The 18,498-nt window shown below is 42.1% G+C and overlaps 1 protein-coding gene across 1 annotated transcript in view; it reads right to left on the bottom strand.

The window, feature by feature from the left end:
• Positions 1 to 616: 616 nt before the first annotated feature.
• The window catches only part of LOC141201466 (uncharacterized), a 63,548-nt gene continuing 45,666 nt past the window's right edge, over positions 617 to 18,498 (bottom strand). Inside the window, exon 4 of the mRNA XM_073663459.1 lies at positions 617 to 2,851. Within this exon, the coding sequence (XP_073519560.1) occupies positions 1,722 to 2,851 (1,130 nt within the window). The 3' untranslated portion in view covers positions 617 to 1,721. The remainder of the gene's footprint in view (positions 2,852 to 18,498) is intronic.

The following is an 18,498-nucleotide window of genomic DNA, read 5'->3' on the forward strand; positions in this document are numbered from 1 at the left end:
TGTTCAAACACAATTGTGGCAAGTAACAGGTGTGGGCAATGTGAAAATCACACCTAAAACTAGATAAAAAAGGGAGAAGTTGATTCAATCTTTGCATTGTGTGCATGCATGTGCCACACTAAGCATGGAGAAAACAGAAGAAGAGAACTGTCTGAGGACTTGAGAACCAAAATTGTTGAAAAATATCAACAATTTCAAGATTACAAGTCCATCTTCAGAGATCCGGATGTTCCTTTGTCCATGGTGCGGAATATAATCAATACATTTACAATTCATACAGTCAAATAGGGTGGAGGTTCAAAGATGTTTTGGGGTTGTTTTTCTGTCTCTGGCACTTGGCACCCTGACTGTGTGCAAGGCATCATAAAATCTGAAGATTAGCAAAGGATTTGGGGTCACAATGTAGTGCCTAGTGTCAGAAAGCTGGGTTTGCGTCCTAGGTCATGTGTCTTCCAGCATGACAATGACATACTTCAAGAAGAACCTAGAAATGGGTGGAAACAAAGTGCTTGAGCGTTCTGACCAGCAAGGAGTCAGGAGCTAAATCCCATTGAACACATGTGGAAAGATCTTAAAATTGCTGTTTGGAGAAAAATATTAAAATTTGCGAGTCCTCCGTGGTTGATACCTTTTAATGGCTAACTGAAAAGATTGCAAATTGCAAGCTTTCGAGACTACTCAGGTCTCTTTATCAACACGAAATCTGAAGTCTCATATTTATACACAACAGGGCACAGGAATAATGCAATAGATAAGACAAGTGACGTGAAGCAGAACTATCAGTATGGGAAAGGGAGAAGCAGTTGTGGCCGTAAATATTGGAACAGTTCAAAGATAAGGAGTGTGAAAGTTTTATTGTCCTGTGTCTGAGGTTTGGTTCATGATTGTGATGCCCTTAAATAGATTTGTCTTAGCTGATGTAAAAAGACAAATCCATGTGACACATTCATTCCTGCTCTGTGTCAAAGGTTGTCATAACTCTGTCTCTCTGAGATTTGAAGTTACCTTTTAATACAATTAGTTTCATGTCCATGATGCTGTGATCAGGGATACAAAAATATTTTGTAACAAGTAGGTCTATTCTTTAATTGTATGGCGATGAGAATTCATCCGTGTTCTAAGTTTTTGCCCTGTCTCCCCTACGTACAGACCCCCAGTTGGACATTTGGTACATACAATTAAGTACACTACATTAGATGTGATGCATCTGAAAGTACCTGGGATCTTGTGGTCCTGTGAGTTGGGAATCTTTATCTTGTCCATGGTCATTATAAATGGACAGTTTTTACATTTACAGTTGGTGAGGATGAATTTTGTAAGTTTCACCACAAAGGTGAAACTAACCTCCCGGTCAGTTTGCTTTCCCTACCAGTATCTTTTCATGCTAACAATGTTAGGTTTCTGGGAGATTATACTTGTTCCTTTTATTTTAGGTTCTCCTTAGCTTGCCTTCTTTGCCCTATATGAATATGTTTTAGTTTCTCACTCAGTGTTTTCATATATTTCTTCATACTTTCCTTTCCCCTTGTTCACAGTGTTGCGACCTCCCCTCTGGTTCCTCAGGAGGCACGAGAAACTCATCAACGGCCTATTAGGGAGTTAGGTCCATGGTGGCGTTTTTAGTTGTGCAGCTAGGGCCTTTCTAGTCTGTACAGAGACTAGTTGGGTGTGGCTGCAGCATTCTTACCTGGGTGGTTTCTCCGGTGGCTATCAAGATGCCCTTACAGGTTAAAACATTTTCCACATACTGAACATGAAAAAGGCTTTTCCCCTGTGTGGGTTCTGTGATGTGTATTAAGTTGTGATTTCTGTACAAAACATTTTCCACAATCTGAACATGATAAATGCTTCTCCCCTGTGTGAGTTCTCTGGTGCTTAACAAAATCTGATTCCTGGTTAAAACATTTTCCACATTCTGAACATGGAAAAGGCTTCTTCCCTGTGTGAGTTCTCTGATGTTTGGTAAGATTTGATTTCTTTGAAAAACATTTCCCACATTCTGAACATGAAAATGGCTTCTCCCCTGTGTGAGTTCTCTGGTGCCTAACAAGATCCGATTTCTGCTTAAAACATTTTTCACATTCTGAACATGAAAAAGGCTTCTCTCCTGTGTGAGTTCTCTGGTGCTTAACAAAATCTGATTTCTGGTTAAAACATTTTCCACATTCTGAACATGGAAAAGGCTTCTTCCCTGTGTGAGTTCTCTGATGTTTGCAAAGATTTGATTTCTTTGCAAAACATTTCCCACATTCTGAACATGAAAATGGCTTCTCCCCTGTGTGAGTTCTCTGATGTGTGATAAGATTTGATTTCTCTGTAAAGCAGTTCCCACATTCGGAACATGAAAATGGCTTCTCTCCTGTGTGGGTTCTCTGGTGCCTAACAAGATCTGATTTCTGGTTAAAACATTTTTCACACTCTGAACATGAAAAAGGCTTCTCTCCTGTGTGAGTTCTCTGGTGCCTAACAAGATCTGATTTCTGATTAAAACATCTCCAACATGTGGAACAAGAAAATCTATTCTTCGCTGTGTGAATTTTTTTATGTTTATGAAAACACTTTTTAAGGGAAAAACTATTTCTATATTCTGAACCTGAAAATGGCTTATTTGCTTTAGGAGCAATTTGTTTTTTAATGCTTATTTTGTGACTTTCATTTTCCTGAGTAGTCTGTAATGAATCAGAAGATAGAACCTGTTTCAAAGGATCAGATGACAGATCTTTGCTGTGAAGGGATGATGGTAAATCTGGAGAAATTGCATTAATTTCAATTGTATTCTGTTGGATATCAAAATTATCTGATTTGAAAACTGAAGATGTCAGCTGTCCCTCTGATCTTCTGGTACAGTCATCTGCCAAGAATAAAAACAATTATTATTTTTTAATAAAAAATTGTTGAATTTTATATTTTTGAACATTTCTACTTAAACGGTCTGAAAAAATGGCAAGTTTTGCAAAAAAATGTACTCCTCACCTCGACAATGACAGTTCACAGTCTAATAGACAACCTCATAGCATGAACCAGTATAGTGTGGTGTTCAATTGTTTGTTCATTCTGCCTCCCAAATATGGAATAAAAAGCCACCAATGTTATATAGGCGAAAATAATACCAATAAAAACTTCTACTCATCTCACAAAAAAACAAGTCCCCACCCAGGTCCATCATCTGTCAATGGAAAAACAGAGGTTTCCACATTATTAGTGGCTCAAAGGCTTTTGAAAAACAATATGGCTTCCATAAACCAATCCAGCAATATCCGCTCTCCCAAAGTCGAATCTCCCCTTCACTTCTGAGCCTTGCAGTGCGCCCAAACCACATTTAGCATCTATGTATTCGGCATTACTATAGTGAGAAGAACCCACTTAATTTACGGTTTGTGTGTCTCCTAAAGCACAATCTGGGCACTATGTGTTGGGTTATAAAACGACAAATGTGCAATTTTCACTCTCCATCATCCACTGCGTGATAATTTCAGGAAAGTGACTGTGGAGTCAAAATAGTCACTACTCCTATAGATTAATTCCCTGAGGATTATAATTTCCAAAATGGAGTCACTTCATGGTGATTTATACTGCTCTGGTTTTCGGCCATTTTGTAACATTAGGGCTTCTGAAAATGGTGTGTCTCATCTCCTCTGGGATCTCCTTGTGCGACGTCTGTTTCTGTCACCAGGAAGCGTCTTATTCAATATGTAGGCGGCGCTGGTGATGGAGGAGACATCAGAAAAAGAAGCTCTGGGCTCTGTTCAGCCACTAATAACCCCAGCCCCCTGAGGAAGCCAGACATGGCGAAACTTGTTGGGGAGGATATGTATATATTTTAGTTAGCACTATGGAACCTGTGTATGTCCTAAATAATCTGACCAACCAATCTATGAACTACAGGCACAGAGTAAGACTATAATGAATATAATGAGCTCATGATATCAGATGTATTCTAATACTATACAGTTTCAAGAGACTTATTATAGTAAGGGAAACAAAAGCAGTTGGAGTGCCAATGGGGAAGAGCCTGACGTTTGGGGGGGGGGGGGATGAAGGGGGAGGATGTTGTGACCACTCACCTGGTCCTGTTGTGCAAAGGGGCCCCGCACAACAAGGGAAAAAGCTTCCAGGTGGGAGTCTGTAAGATGACCGCAGCTTAGCAGAGACTGCTGTAAGGAGTTTCTGTCGGCTTCAGCGGTCACATGACCGGGACCATGTGACCAAAGTGGGCGTTCCACAATGACATCACGGCAGGTCCTGTAGTAGGCTAGTTGTAAACAGAGCAGCTTCCACCGCTCTCCACAGGGGAGATTAGCAATCAAGAAAGAAAGAATTGTGCGGTGTTAGGGAAGCGCTAGAACAACTAGACGGGATTAGGTTATAACACACAAACCTTTTATTGTTTAATACGCTCTCTAACGCCACGACGCGTTTCGATAGCAGAAGCTATCTTCCTCAGCTAGATACTATCTGATCTACCTGAGGAAGATAGCTTCTGCTATCGAAACGCGTCGTGGCGTTAGAGAGCGTATTAAACAATAAAAGGTTTGTGTGTTATAACCTAATCCCCTGTCTAGTTGTTCTAGTGCTTCACAATTCTTTCTTTCTTGATTATTATAGTAAGGGCACAGACAAACTAGTGTAGTTTTAATTTACTTCTTTACCACATTTTAGTAAAACAGTAATAAAAGTAATGATTTAATATACCCCTCAACCATGTTTTTTTTACACTCTGGGTAATTTGTCAATATGTACAGTACAAACCAAAAGTTTGGACACACCTCATTTAAAGATTTTTCTGTATTTTAATAACTTTGAAAATTGTACATTCACACTGAAGGCATCAAAACTATGAATTAACACATGTGGAATTATATACTTAACAAAAAAGTGTGAAACAACTGAAAATATGTCTTATATTCTAGGTTCTTCAAAGTAGCCACCTTTTGCTTTGATGACTGCTTTGCACACTCTTGGCATTCTCTTGAAGAGCTTCAAGAGGTAGTCACCGGAAATGGTTTTCACTTCACAGGTGTGCCCTGTCAGGTTTAATAAGTGGGATTTCTTGCCTTATAAATGGGGTTGGGACCATCAGTTGTGTTGTGCAGAAGTCTGGTGGATACACAGCTGATAGTCCTACTGAATAGACTGTTAGAATTTGTATTATGGCAAGAAAAAAGCAGCTTAGTAAAGAAAAACGAGTGGCCATCATTACTTTAAGAAATGAAGGTCAGTCAGTGCGAAAAATTGGGAAAACTTTGAAAGTCCCCAAGTGCAGTTGCAAAAACCATCAAGCGCTACAAAGAAACTGGCTCACATGAGGACCGCCCCAGGAAAGGAAGACCAAGAGTCACCTCTGCTTCTGAGGATAAGTTTATCCGAGTCACCAGACTCAGAAATTGCAGGTTAACAGCAGCTCAGAATAGAGACCAGGTCAATACCACACAGAGTTCTAGCAGCAGACACATCTCTTCAACAACTGTTAAGAGGAGACTTTGTGCAGCAGGCCTTCATGGTAAAATAGCTGCTAGGAAATCACTGCTAAGGACAGGCAACAAGCAGAAGAGACTTGTTTGGGCTAAAGAACACAAGGAATGGACATTATACCAGTGGAAATCTGTGCTTTGGTCTGATGAGTCCAAATTTGAGATCTTTGGTTCCAACCACCGTGTCTTTGTGCGACGCAAAAAGGTGAACGGATGGACTCTACATGCCAGGTTCCCATCATGAAGCATGGAGGAGGAGGTGTGATGGTGAGGGGGTGCTTTGCTGGTGACACTGTTGGGGATTTATTCAAAATTGAAGGCATACTGAACCAGCATGGCTACCACAGCATCTTGCAGCGGCATGCTATTCCATCCGGTTTGCGTTTAGTTGGACCATCATTTATTTTTCAACAGGACAATGACCCCAAACACACCTCCAGGCTGTGTAAGGGCTATCTGACCAAGAAGGAGAATGATGGGGTGCTACGCCAGATGACCTGGCCTCCACAGTCACCAGACCTGAACCCAATCGAGATGGTTTGGGGTGAGCTGGACCACAGAATGAAGGTAAAAGGGCCAACAAGTGCTAAGTATCTCTGGGAACTCCTTCAAGATTGTTGGAAGACCATTTCTGGTGACTACCTCTTGAAGCTCATCAAGAGAATGCCAAGAGTGTGCAAAGCAGTCATCAAAGCAAAAGGTGGCTACTTTGAAGAACCTAGAATATAAGATATATTTTCAGTTGTTTCACACTTTTTTGTATATAATTCCACATGTGTTAATTCATAGTTTTGATGCCTTCAGTGTGAATGTACAATTTTCAGTCATGAAAATACAGAAAAATCTTTAAATGAGGTGTGTCCAAACTTTTGGTCTGTACTGTATATGACCGAAAATACCCAAAAGTGACACCATTCTAAAAACTGCACCCCTCAAGGTGCTCAAAACCACATTCAAGACATGCATTAACCCTTCAGGTGTTTTACAGGAATTAATGGAATGTGGAAGGAAAAAAATGAACATTTAACTATTTTTCACAAACAATTTAATTTACAACCAATTTTTTTTAGTTTTACAAGGAGACAGGAGACAATGGTTGTGTAAACATAAATCCTCTAAAACGTATAATTTTTATCGAGATACTATTAAAAATACCAAACCCATGTGATCAAAGGGATAAAAATCATGTCTCTGTATGGTGGTCCTACTAAAAAAAACAGTGTCCCCATGGGACTAAATAGAGTCAATGCAATACATAAATACATGAACACAAGTGTACTATATATGATAATCCCGTTAACTTGCCTTCTCTGTAGCCTGTTCTGAGACTGTCTATCATGGGGGTTGGCACCCTAGAGAGCGAGTTTGGCGCCCTCATCCCTCACTATCCCGGTCTTGCTCTGATGGAGTGAGCTATATACAGGAAATGAGTGATGGCTTGCTCTAATACATATATAACACTAAACTAGTGCATAACAATAAACATATCCAGATAGTAAAACTTATCTCTTATTCTGGAAATTTCCCCGTTCGGTCGGTTCATCAGGAGGCCATATAGTGAGTGATCCAGAGAGATGTCAATATAAATGCATGGTAGATGAAGGCAAGCTATATTGATTTGATGGAAGGCTGTGTTTAAATAGGTTAATCCATCCCTCTTTAGTGAGTCCCACATGCTCATTCTCTCTAGCTCTCCCCCTTTAAAAAGGCAGTCTTCTGTCCTCAGATGTGGATTGCGCATGTCACATACCTTTGGGCACTAGAGGCTGCAAATTCAAAAAGGTTTTTAGCGCGTCCATGTCACTTCCGGTCCATTGCGAAAGTGACTGTTGCATCTCACATTGGCGCGCACAGAAGAGATACTGCGCATGCACTAGAACGTCACCTCCACTCCGGAAGTGACCCGTGTGTCTCACAATAGAGCGCAGAGAGAGGTACTACGCATGTGCCATCGCGTCATCTCTGGGGTGTGACTTACCAAAGTGGGGTCCGGATTAGACCAATGCCCCGCATTTGCATACACACACCCCCGATGTTAGTGCAATTTCTCCTTATTTGTAAGAACTGGCCTTTAGGATTACCCAGCTTTAGATTCTCAAGATGATGACTATTCCATTCAAAAGGCTACTTGTTGCAGTAGGTTTGCGATACGTGCATGTGTCTATGGAACCATCCTTCTCCTTTTTTACTTTAACATCTAAGAATATTAAGCTGTCTTTATGGCATTCAGATGTAAACCTGAGTCCAAAGGAATTTATGTTGATGGCTTCCATAAATCGCCTAAAGCCGGCCTCTGGGCCGGGCCAGACCAGAACACCAGTATGTCACCAAAGTATCTGGCCCAGCGGCCAACATGGGAGTGCAGCCATCTCTCCTCCTCCCCAAAAATGATGGTTTCCTACCAGCAGCCCAGGAGCAGACTGACGTACGTGGGGGCACAGGGGCTCCCCAACACTTTGCCCCTGAGCTGGTGGAAGTACCAAACACTAAGTAGTTATTGGTAAGTGTGAACCACAATAATTCCTCCACCAGTCTGTTGTGATTGTAGCACTGCACTGCCCTCAATTTTAGGAAATGTCCAACTGTCTGTATCCCCGCCTCATGAGGGATGCTGCTGTAGAGGGCCTCCACATCAATGGAGGTCAGATAGGTGTCCTCCTCCACAGCAACACCCTCAAGTTGAGTAAGCAGGTGAGGTGTATATCGAACAAATGAAGGCAGGGAGATCTCAAAAGGACGCAATATTCTGTCAATGTAAATACCGTTATTTTGTGATAGCGAATCTACTCCAGCAACCATAGGGTGGCCTTTTAATGGACTGAGGACCTTATGGACCTTTGGGAGGGCATAGAAGGTAGGTACTGTTGGTGTTTCAGGTTTGAGATATTCAAATTCATTATTTGAGAATAGACCTCTTTTTCTGCCCTCTTCTAAGTTATCAAGCAAGATAACCCTTCAGGTGTTTCACAGGAATTGATGGTATGTGGAAGGAAAAAAAAATGAACATTTAACAATTTTTTTTTGTTTTACAAGGGTAACAGGAGAAAATGGACACCAAAATTAGTTGTGCTTTTTCTACTGAGCACGCCGATACCCCTCATGGGGGAAACAACTGTTTGAAGTATGGTGAGCACCTTGAACCCACATGTTCTTCACAGAAAAAGTTTATAATGTTGAGCCGTGAAAATACAGAAAATCTAATTTTTCCCACAAAAATGTTTTTATTTGGCCCCAAATTTAGCTTTTTCACAAGGGTAACAAGTAAAATTGCACCACACAATTTGTTGTCCAATTTCTGCTGAGTATGCAGATACCCCATATGTGGGGGAAAACTACTGTGGGGGCGCATGCCATGCCTCAGAAAGGAAGGAGTGACGTTTCTTTGATGGAATGGTCCGCGGGTGTCATGTCATGTTTGGAGAGCCCCTGATGTGCCTAAACAGAGGAAAACCTCCACAAGTGACCCCATTTTGGAAACTAGACCCCTTAAGGAATTTATCTACCATATTTTTTGGACTATAAGAAAAATTAGTTAAAAAGTGCGTGCGTCATAGCCCGGAGGCTGCTTCCTATGATGGATGAGAACGCTGACACCGCGTTCTCCCCGATCACAGAGAGAGCAGCTGTCTACTCTCCTTCTCTGCACTAATCTATGTGATTGCTGCAGAGCAGGAGAGAAAGCTTACCGACAGAACAGAGGCTGCAGGAGCTGAGCAGCTGAAGTACCTTCTGCAACAGGAATTCCAAGACCTTTCAGGTCATGTGACTGATCACATGTCCTGAAAGGTACTTAACTTAATAAAGTGGAATGTCCTGCAGATGCTCTTCTGTTGCAGCCTCTGTACAGGACCCGATCAGGAACTGCAGGATGTGGTAATGTATAGTGTGTGTGTGTATATGTGCATACAGCAGAGATGTTTGTGTGTGTATATGTGCATACAGCAGAGCTGTTTGTGTGTGTATATGTGCATACAGCAGAGCTGTGTGTGTATATGTGCATATAGCAGAGCTGTTTGTGTGTGTATATGTGCATTTAGCAGAGCTGTTTTTGTGTGGATATGTGCATACAGCAGAGCTGTTTGTGTGTGGATATGTGCATACAGCAGAGCTGTTTATGTGTGTATATGTGCATGTAGCAGAGCTGTTTGTGTGTGTATATGTGCATACAGCAGAGCTGTTTGTGTGTGTATATGTGCATACAGCAGAGCTGTTTGTGTGTGTATATGTGCATGTAGCAGAGCTGTTTGTGTGTGTATATGTGCATACAGCAGAGCTGTTTGTGTGTGTGTGTATATGTGCATACAGCAGAGCTGTTTGTGTGTGTATATGTGCATACAGCAGAGCTGTTTGTGTGTGTGTGTATATGTGCATACAGCAGAGCTGTTTGTGTGTGTATATGTGCATACAGCAGAGCTGTTTGTGTGTGTATATGTGCATACAGCAGAGCTGTTTGTGTGTGTATATGTGCATACAGCAGAGCTGTTTGTGTGTGTATATGTGCATACAGCAGAGCTGTTTGTGTGTGTATATGTGCATGTAGCAGAGCTGTTTGTGTGTGTATATGTGCATACAGCAGAGCTGTTTGTGTGTGTATATGTGCATACAGCAGAGCTGTTTGTTTGTGTATATGTGCATACAGCAGAGCTGTTTGTTTGTGTATATGTGCATACAGCAGAGTTGCTTGTGTGTGTATATGTGCATGCAGCAGAGCTGTTTGTGTGTATATGTGCATACAGCAGAGCTGTGTGTGCGTGTATATGTGCATACAGCAGAGCTGTTTGTGTGTGTATATGTGCATACAGCAGAGCTGTTTGTGTGTGTATATGTGCATGTAGCAGAGCTGTTTGTGTGTGTATATGTGCATACAGCAGAGCTGTTTGTGTGTGTATATGTGCATACAGCAGAGCTGTTTGTGTGTGTATATGTGCATACAGCAGAGCTGTTTCTGTGTGTATATGTGCATGTAGCAGAGCTGTTTGTGTGTGTATATGTGCATACAGCAGAGCTGTTTGTGTGTGTATATGTGCATACAGCAGAGTTGTTTGTGTGTGGATATGTGCATACAGCAGAGCTGTTTGTGTGTGGATATGTGCATGCAGCAGAGCTGTTTGTGTGTGGATATGTGCATGTAGCAGAGCTGTTTGTGTGTATATGTGCATACAGCAGAGCTGTTTGTGTGTGGATATGTGCATACAGCAGAGCTGTTTGTGTGTGGATATGTGCATACAGCAGAGCTGTTTGTGTGTGTATATGTGCATGTAGCAGAGCTGTTTGTGTGTGTATATGTGCATACAGCAGAGCTGTTTGTCTGTGTATATGTGCATACAGCAGAGCTGTTTATGTGTGTATACGTGCATGTAGCAGAGCTGTTTGTGTGTGTATATGTGCATACAGCAGAGCTGTGTGTGTGTATATGTGCATACAGCAGAGCTGTTTGTGTGTGTATATGTGCATATAGCAGAGCTGTTTGTGTGTGTATATGTGCATACAGCAGAGCTGTTTGTGTGTGTATATGTGCATATAGCAGAGCTGTTTGTGTGTGTATATGTGCATATAGCAGAGCTGTTTGTGTGTGTATATGTGCATACAGCAGAGCTGTTTGTGTGTGTATATGTGCATATAGCAGAGCTGTTTGTGTGTGTATATGTGCATATAGCAGAGCTGTTTGTGTGTGTATATGTGCATGTAGCAGAGTTGTTTGTGTGTGTATATGTGCATACAGCAGAGCTGTTTGTGTGTGTATATGTGCATACAGCAGAGCTGTTTGTGTGTGTATATGTGCATACAGCAGAGCTGTTTGTGTGTGTATATGTGCATACAGCAGAGCTGTTTGTGTGTGTATATGTGCATACAGCAGAGCTGTTTGTGTGTGTATATGTGCATACAGCAGAGCTGTTTGTGTGTGTATATGTGCATACAGCAGAGCTGTTTGTGTGTGTATATGTGCATACAGCAGAGCTGTTTGTGTGTGTATATGTGCATACAGCAGAGCTGTTTGTGTGTGTATATGTGCATACAGCAGAGCTGTTTGTGTGTGTATATGTGCATACAGCAGAGCTGTTTGTGTGTGTATATGTGCATACAGCAGAGCTGTTTGTGTGTGTGTATATATGCATTTAGCAGAGCTGTTTGTGTGTGTATATGTGCATACAGCAGAGCTGTTTGTGTGTGTATATGTGCATACAGCAGAGCTGTTTGTGTGTGTATATGTGCATACAGCAGAGCTGTTTGCGTGTGTATATGTGCATACAGCAGAGCTGTTTGTGTGTGTATATGTGCATACAGCAGAGCTGTTTGTGTGTGTATATGTGCATTTAGCAGAGCTGTTTGTGTGTGTATATGTGCATACAGCAGAGCTGTTTGTGTGTGCATATGTGCATACAGCAGAGCTGTTTGTGTGTGTATATGTGCATACAGCAGAGCTGTTTGTGTGTGTATATGTGCATTTAGCAGAGCTGTTTGTGTGTGTATATGTGCATACAGCAGAGCTGTTTGTGTGTGTATATGTGCATACAGCAGAGCTGTTTGTGTGTGTATATGTGCATTTAGCAGAGCTGTTTGCCTGTGTATATGTGCATACAGCAGAGCTGTTTGTGTGTGTATATGTGCATACAGCAGAGCTGTTTGTGTGTGTATATGTGCATACAGCAGAGCTGTTTGTGTGTGTATATGTGCATACAGCAGAGCTGTTTGTGTGTATTTGTGCATTTGTAAGAGAATGAGAAGTCCTAATATTCTGAACAGCCATGCTAAACCTAGCAGCCATCTTGTTCAGAAGTTTGAGAACTGAGTTTTGCAGCTAATGAGATGCATGTCCTACACATGTCCTAGTCACAATGGCGCCATAAAATGATGTCAGTGCCATTAGTAAGTATGGTAGTATACACAAAGGTTAATGGGAACAGCTGCAGATCATTGTGAAAGTAAATAAGTGGTGTTATAGGGTAGTAAATAATGTTATTGTAATTGTATAGAAATTAGGACAATATAGTTGTCAATATGTCATTTCTTAATTAAGGACATGGGAATTTATGGATTGAATGGAGTTTGGTAAAAATACTCATGAATATTGTCATGTTGCATTATCACATTGTTGTTCTAAAATGCACGTCCTCCCTGCAGTATGATGTTATCATGTATACGCCTTTTGCCGCAATATGTAGTTCCTTTGTTTAAGCTATGCATAAAAAGGCTCCGATACTGTGGTTCGGGGCCATTCTATCACCATTCTATTGCCATGCTATCGTCAGTCTACAGGCAGTCCATCGCCATGCTATCGTCAGTCTACAGGCAGTCCATCGCCATGCTATCGTCAGTCTACAGGCAGTCCATCACCATGCTATCGTCAGTCTACAGGCAGTCCATCGCCATGCTATCGTCAGTCTACAGGCAGTCTATCGCCATGCTATCGTCAGTCTACAGGCAGTCTATCGCCATGCTATCGCCAGTCTACAGGCAGTCCATCGCCATGCTATCGTCAGTCTACAGGCAGTCCATCGCCATGCTATCGTCAGTCTACAGGCAGTCTATCGCCATGCTATCGTCAGTCTACAGGCAGTCCATCGCCATGCTATCGTCAGTCTACAGGCAGTCCATCGCCAAGGCCACACCATGGCCAGACCATCGCCAGATATCCCAATGCTGTTTTGCTTATCTAGACACCTGCGTGTGTCCAGTGTATTCTCCCTGCCTGCATTCTGAACTGTTCTGCCGCATACCTCTGAATAAACTGCATTCTCTGCTTTGAAGAATTATCTACACTGTTTTCCAGGATCTTCCAGTTCTCAGTAAGGACTTTCTTACACATTCAGCAGAGCTGTTTGTGTGTGTATATGTGCATACAGCAGAGCTGTGTGTGTGTATATGTGCATATAGCAGAGCTGTTTGTGTGTGTATATGTGCATACAGCAGAGCTGTTTGTGTGTGTATATGTGCATACAGCAGAGCTGTTTGTGTGGGTATATGTGCATACAGCAGAGCTGTTTGTGTGGGTATATGTGCATACAGCAGAGCTGTTTGTGTGTGTATATGTGCATACAGCAGAGCTGTTTGTGTGTGTATATGTGCATACAGCAGAGCTGTTTGTGTGTGTATATGTGCATATAGCAGAGCTGTTTGTGTGTGTATATGTGCATACAGCAGAGCTGTGTGTGTGTATATGTGCATATAGCAGAGCTGTTTGTGTGGGTATATGTGCATACAGCAGAGCTGTTTGTGTGGGTATATGTGCATACAGCAGAGCTGTTTGTGTGGGTATATGTGCATACAGCAGAGCTGTTTGTGTGTGTATATGTGCATACAGCAGAGCTGTTTGTTTGTGTATATGTGCATACAGCAGAGCTGTTTGTGTGTGTATATGTGCATATAGCAGAGCTGTTTGTGTGTGTATATGTGCATACAGCAGAGCTGTTTGTGTGTGTATATGTGCATATAGCAGAGCTGTTTGTGTGTGGATATGTGCATACAGCAGAGCTGTTTGTGTGTGGATATGTGCATACAGCAGAGTTGTTTGTGTGTGTATATGTGCATACAGCAGAGCTGTTTGTGTGTGTGTGTATATGTGCATATAGCAGAGCTGTTTGTGTGGGTATGTGCATACAGCAGAGCTGTTTGCCTGTGTATATGTGCATACAGCAGAGCTGTTTGCGTGTGTGTATGTGCATACAGCAGAGCTGTTTGTGTGTGTGTATGTGCATACAGCAGAGCTGTTTGTGTGTGTGTGTGTATGTGCATGTAGCAGAGCTGTTTGTGTGTGTGTGTGTGTGTGTATATGTGCATATAGCAGAGCTGTTTGTGTGTGTATATGTGCATACAGCAGAGCTGTGTGTGTATATGTGCATATAGCAGAGCTGTGTGTGTGTGTATATGTGCATATAGCAGAGCTGTTTGTGTGTGCATATGTGCATACAGCAGAGCTGTTTGTGTGTGGATATGTGCATACAGCAGAGCTGTATGTGTGTGTATATGTGCATACAGCAGAGCTGTGTGTGTATATGTGCATACAGCAGAGCTGTTTGTGTGTGTATGTGCATACAGCAGAGCTGTTTGTGTGTGTATATGTGCATACAGCAGAGCTGTTTGTGTGTGTATATGTGCATACAGCAGAGCTGTTTGCGTGTGTATATGTGCATACAGCAGAGCTGTTTGCGTGTGTATATGTGCATACAGCAGAGCTGTTTGTGTGTGTATATGTGCATACAGCAGAGCTGTTTGTGTGTGTATATGTGCATACAGCAGAGCTGTTTGCGTGTGTATATGTGCATACAGCAGAGCTGTTTGCGTGTGTATATGTGCATACAGCAGAGCTGTTTGCGTGTGTATATGTGCATACAGCAGAGCTGTTTGCGTGTGTATATGTGCATACAGCAGAGGTGTTTGCGTGTGTGTATGTGCATACAGCAGAGGTGTTTGCGTGTGTATATGTGCATACAGCAGAGGTGTTTGCGTGTGTATATGTGCATACAGCAGAGCTGTTTGCGTGTGTATATGTGCATACAGCAGAGCTGTTTGCGTGTGTATATGTGCATACAGCAGAGCTGTTTGTGTGTGTATATGTGCATACAGCAGAGCTGTTTGTGTGTGTATATGTGCATACAGCAGAGCTGTTTGTGTGTGTATATGTGCATACAGCAGAGCTGTTTGTGTGTGTATATGTGCATACAGCAGAGCTGTTTGTGTGTGTATATGTGCATACAGCAGAGCTGTTTGTGTGTGTATATGTGCATACAGCAGAGCTGTTTGTGTGTGTATATGTGCATGTAGCAGAGCTGTTTGTGTGTGTATATGTGCATGTAGCAGAGCTGTTTGTGTGTGTATATGTGCATACAGCAGAGCTGTTTGTGTGTATATGTGCATGTAGCAGAGCTGTTTGTGTGTGTATATGTGAATGTAGCAGAGCTGTTTGCCTGTGTATATGTGCATACAGCAGAGCTGTTTGTGTGTGTATGTGCATACAGCAGAGCTGTTTGTGTATATGTGCATACAGCAGAGCTGTTTGTGTGTGTGTGTGTATGTGCATGTAGCAGAGCTGTTTGTGTGTGTGTGTGTATATGTGCATACAGCAGAGCTGTGTGTGTGTGTGTGTATATGTGCATACAGCAGAGCTGTGTGTGTGTGTATATGTGCATACAGCAGAGCTGTGTGCGTGTGTATATGTGCATACAGCAGAGCTGTTTGCCTGTGTATATGTGCATACAGCAGAGCTGTTTGCCTGTGTATATGTGCATACAGCAGAGCTGTTTGCCTGTGTATATGTGCATACAGCAGAGCTGTTTGCCTGTGTATATGTGCATACAGCAGAGCTGTTTGTGTCTGTGTGTATGTGCATACAGCAGAGCTGTTTGTGTGTGTATGTGCATACAGCAGAGCTGTTTGTGCGTGTATGTGCATGTAGCAGAGCTGTTTGTGTGTGTGTGTATATGTGCATACAGCAGAGCTGTGTGTGTGTGTATATGTGCATATAGCAGAGCTGTGTGTGTGTGTATATGTGCATATAGCAGAGCTGTTTGTGTGTGTATATGTGAATGTAGCAGAGCTGTTTGCCTGTGTATATGTGCATACAGCAGAGCTGTTTGTGTGTGTATATGTGCATACAGCAGAGCTGTTTGTGTGTGTATATGTGAATGTAGCAGAGCTGTTTGCCTGTGTATATGTGCATGTAGCAGAGCTGTTTGTGTGTGTATATGTGCATACAGCAGAGCTGTTTGTGTGTGTATATGTGCATACAGCAGAGCTGTTTGTGTGTGTATGTGCATACAGCAGAGCTGTTTGTGTGTGTATGTGCATACAGCAGAGCTGTTTGTGTGTGTATATGTGCATGTAGCAGAGATGTTTGTGTGTGTATATGTGCATGTAGCAGAGCTGTTTGTGTGTGTGTACATGTGCATACAGCAGAGCTGTTTGTGTGTGTATATGTGAATGTAGCAGAGCTGTTTGCCTGTGTATATGTGCATACAGCAGAGCTGTTTGTGTGTGTATATGTGCATACAGCAGAGCTGTTTGTGTGTATATGTGCATGTAGCAGAGCTGTTTGTGTGTGTATATGTGCATACAGCAGAGCTGTTTGTGTGTGTATATGTGCATACAGCAGAGCTGTTTGTGTGTGTATATGTGCATTTAGCAGAGCTGTTTGTGTGTGTATATGTAAATGTAGCAGAGCTGTTTGCCTGTGTATATGTGCATACAGCAGAGCTGTTTGTGTGTGTATATGTGCATACAGCAGAGCTGTTTGTGTGTATATGTGCATGTAGCAGAGCTGTTTGTGTGTGTATATGTGCATACAGCAGAGCTGTTTGTTTGTGTATATGTGCATACAGCAGAGCTGTTTGTTTGTGTATATGTGCATACAGCAGAGCTGTTTGTGTGTGTATATGTGCATACAGCAGAGCTGTTTGTGTGTGTATATGTGCATTTAGCAGAGCTGTTTGTGTGTGTATATGTGAATGTAGCAGAGCTGTTTGCCTGTGTATATGTGCATACAGCAGAGCTGTTTGTGTGTGTATATGTGCATACAGCAGAGCTGTTTGTGTGTATATGTGCATGTAGCAGAGCTGTTTGTGTGTGTGCGTGTATGTGCATGTAGCAGAGCTGTTTGTGTGTGTATATGTGCATACAGCAGAGCTGTTTGTGTGTGTATATGTGCATACAGCAGAGCTGTTTGTGTGTATATGTGCATGTAGCAGAGCTGTTTGTGTGTGTGTGTATATGTGAATGTAGCAGAGCTGTTTGTGTGTGTATATGTGCATACAGCAGAGCTGTTTGTGTGTGTATATGTGCATACAGCAGAGCTGTTTGTGTGTGTATATGTGCATGTAGCAGAGCTGTTTGTGTGTGTATATGTGCATACAGCAGAGCTGTTTGTGTGTGTATATGTGCATACAGCAGAGCTGTTTGTTTGTGTATATGTGCATACAGCAGAGCTGTTTGTTTGTGTATATGTGCATACAGCAGAGTTGCTTGTGTGTGTATATGTGCATGCAGCAGAGCTGTTTGTGTGTATATGTGCATACAGCAGAGCTGTGTGTGCGTGTATATGTGCATACAGCAGAGCTGTTTGTGTGTGTATATGTGCATACAGCAGAGCTGTTTGTGTGTGTATATGTGCATGTAGCAGAGCTGTTTGTGTGTGTATATGTGCATACAGCAGAGCTGTTTGTGTGTGTATATGTGCATACAGCAGAGCTGTTTGTGTGTGTATATGTGCATACAGCAGAGCTGTTTGTGTGTGTATATGTGCATGTAGCAGAGCTGTTTGTGTGTGTATATGTGCATACAGCAGAGCTGTTTGTGTGTGTATATGTGCATACAGCAGAGTTGTTTGTGTGTGGATATGTGCATACAGCAGAGCTGTTTGTGTGTGGATATGTGCATGCAGCAGAGCTGTTTGTGTGTGGATATGTGCATGTAGCAGAGCTGTTTGTGTGTATATGTGCATACAGCAGAGCTGTTTGTGTGTGGATATGTGCATACAGCAGAGCTGTTTGTGTGTGGATATGTGCATACAGCAGAGCTGTTTGTGTGTGTATATGTGCATGTAGCAGAGCTGTTTGTGTGTGTATATGTGCATACAGCAGAGCTGTTTGTCTGTGTATATGTGCATACAGCAGAGCTGTTTATGTGTGTATACGTGCATGTAGCAGAGCTGTTTGTGTGTGTATATGTGCATACAGCAGAGCTGTGTGTGTGTATATGTGCATACAGCAGAGCTGTTTGTGTGTGTATATGTGCATATAGCAGAGCTGTTTGTGTGTGTATATGTGCATACAGCAGAGCTGTTTGTGTGTGTATATGTGCATATAGCAGAGCTGTTTGTGTGTGTATATGTGCATATAGCAGAGCTGTTTGTGTGTGTATATGTGCATACAGCAGAGCTGTTTGTGTGTGTATATGTGCATATAGCAGAGCTGTTTGTGTGTGTATATGTGCATATAGCAGAGCTGTTTGTGTGTGTATATGTGCATGTAGCAGAGTTGTTTGTGTGTGTATATGTGCATACAGCAGAGCTGTTTGTGTGTGTATATGTGCATAC

This window comes from Phyllobates terribilis, unplaced genomic scaffold (genome assembly GCF_046119375.1).
Source record: "Phyllobates terribilis strain yellow unplaced genomic scaffold, ASM4611937v1 Scaffold_116__1_contigs__length_5312468, whole genome shotgun sequence".
Taxonomy (NCBI): Eukaryota; Metazoa; Chordata; class Amphibia; order Anura; family Dendrobatidae; genus Phyllobates; species Phyllobates terribilis.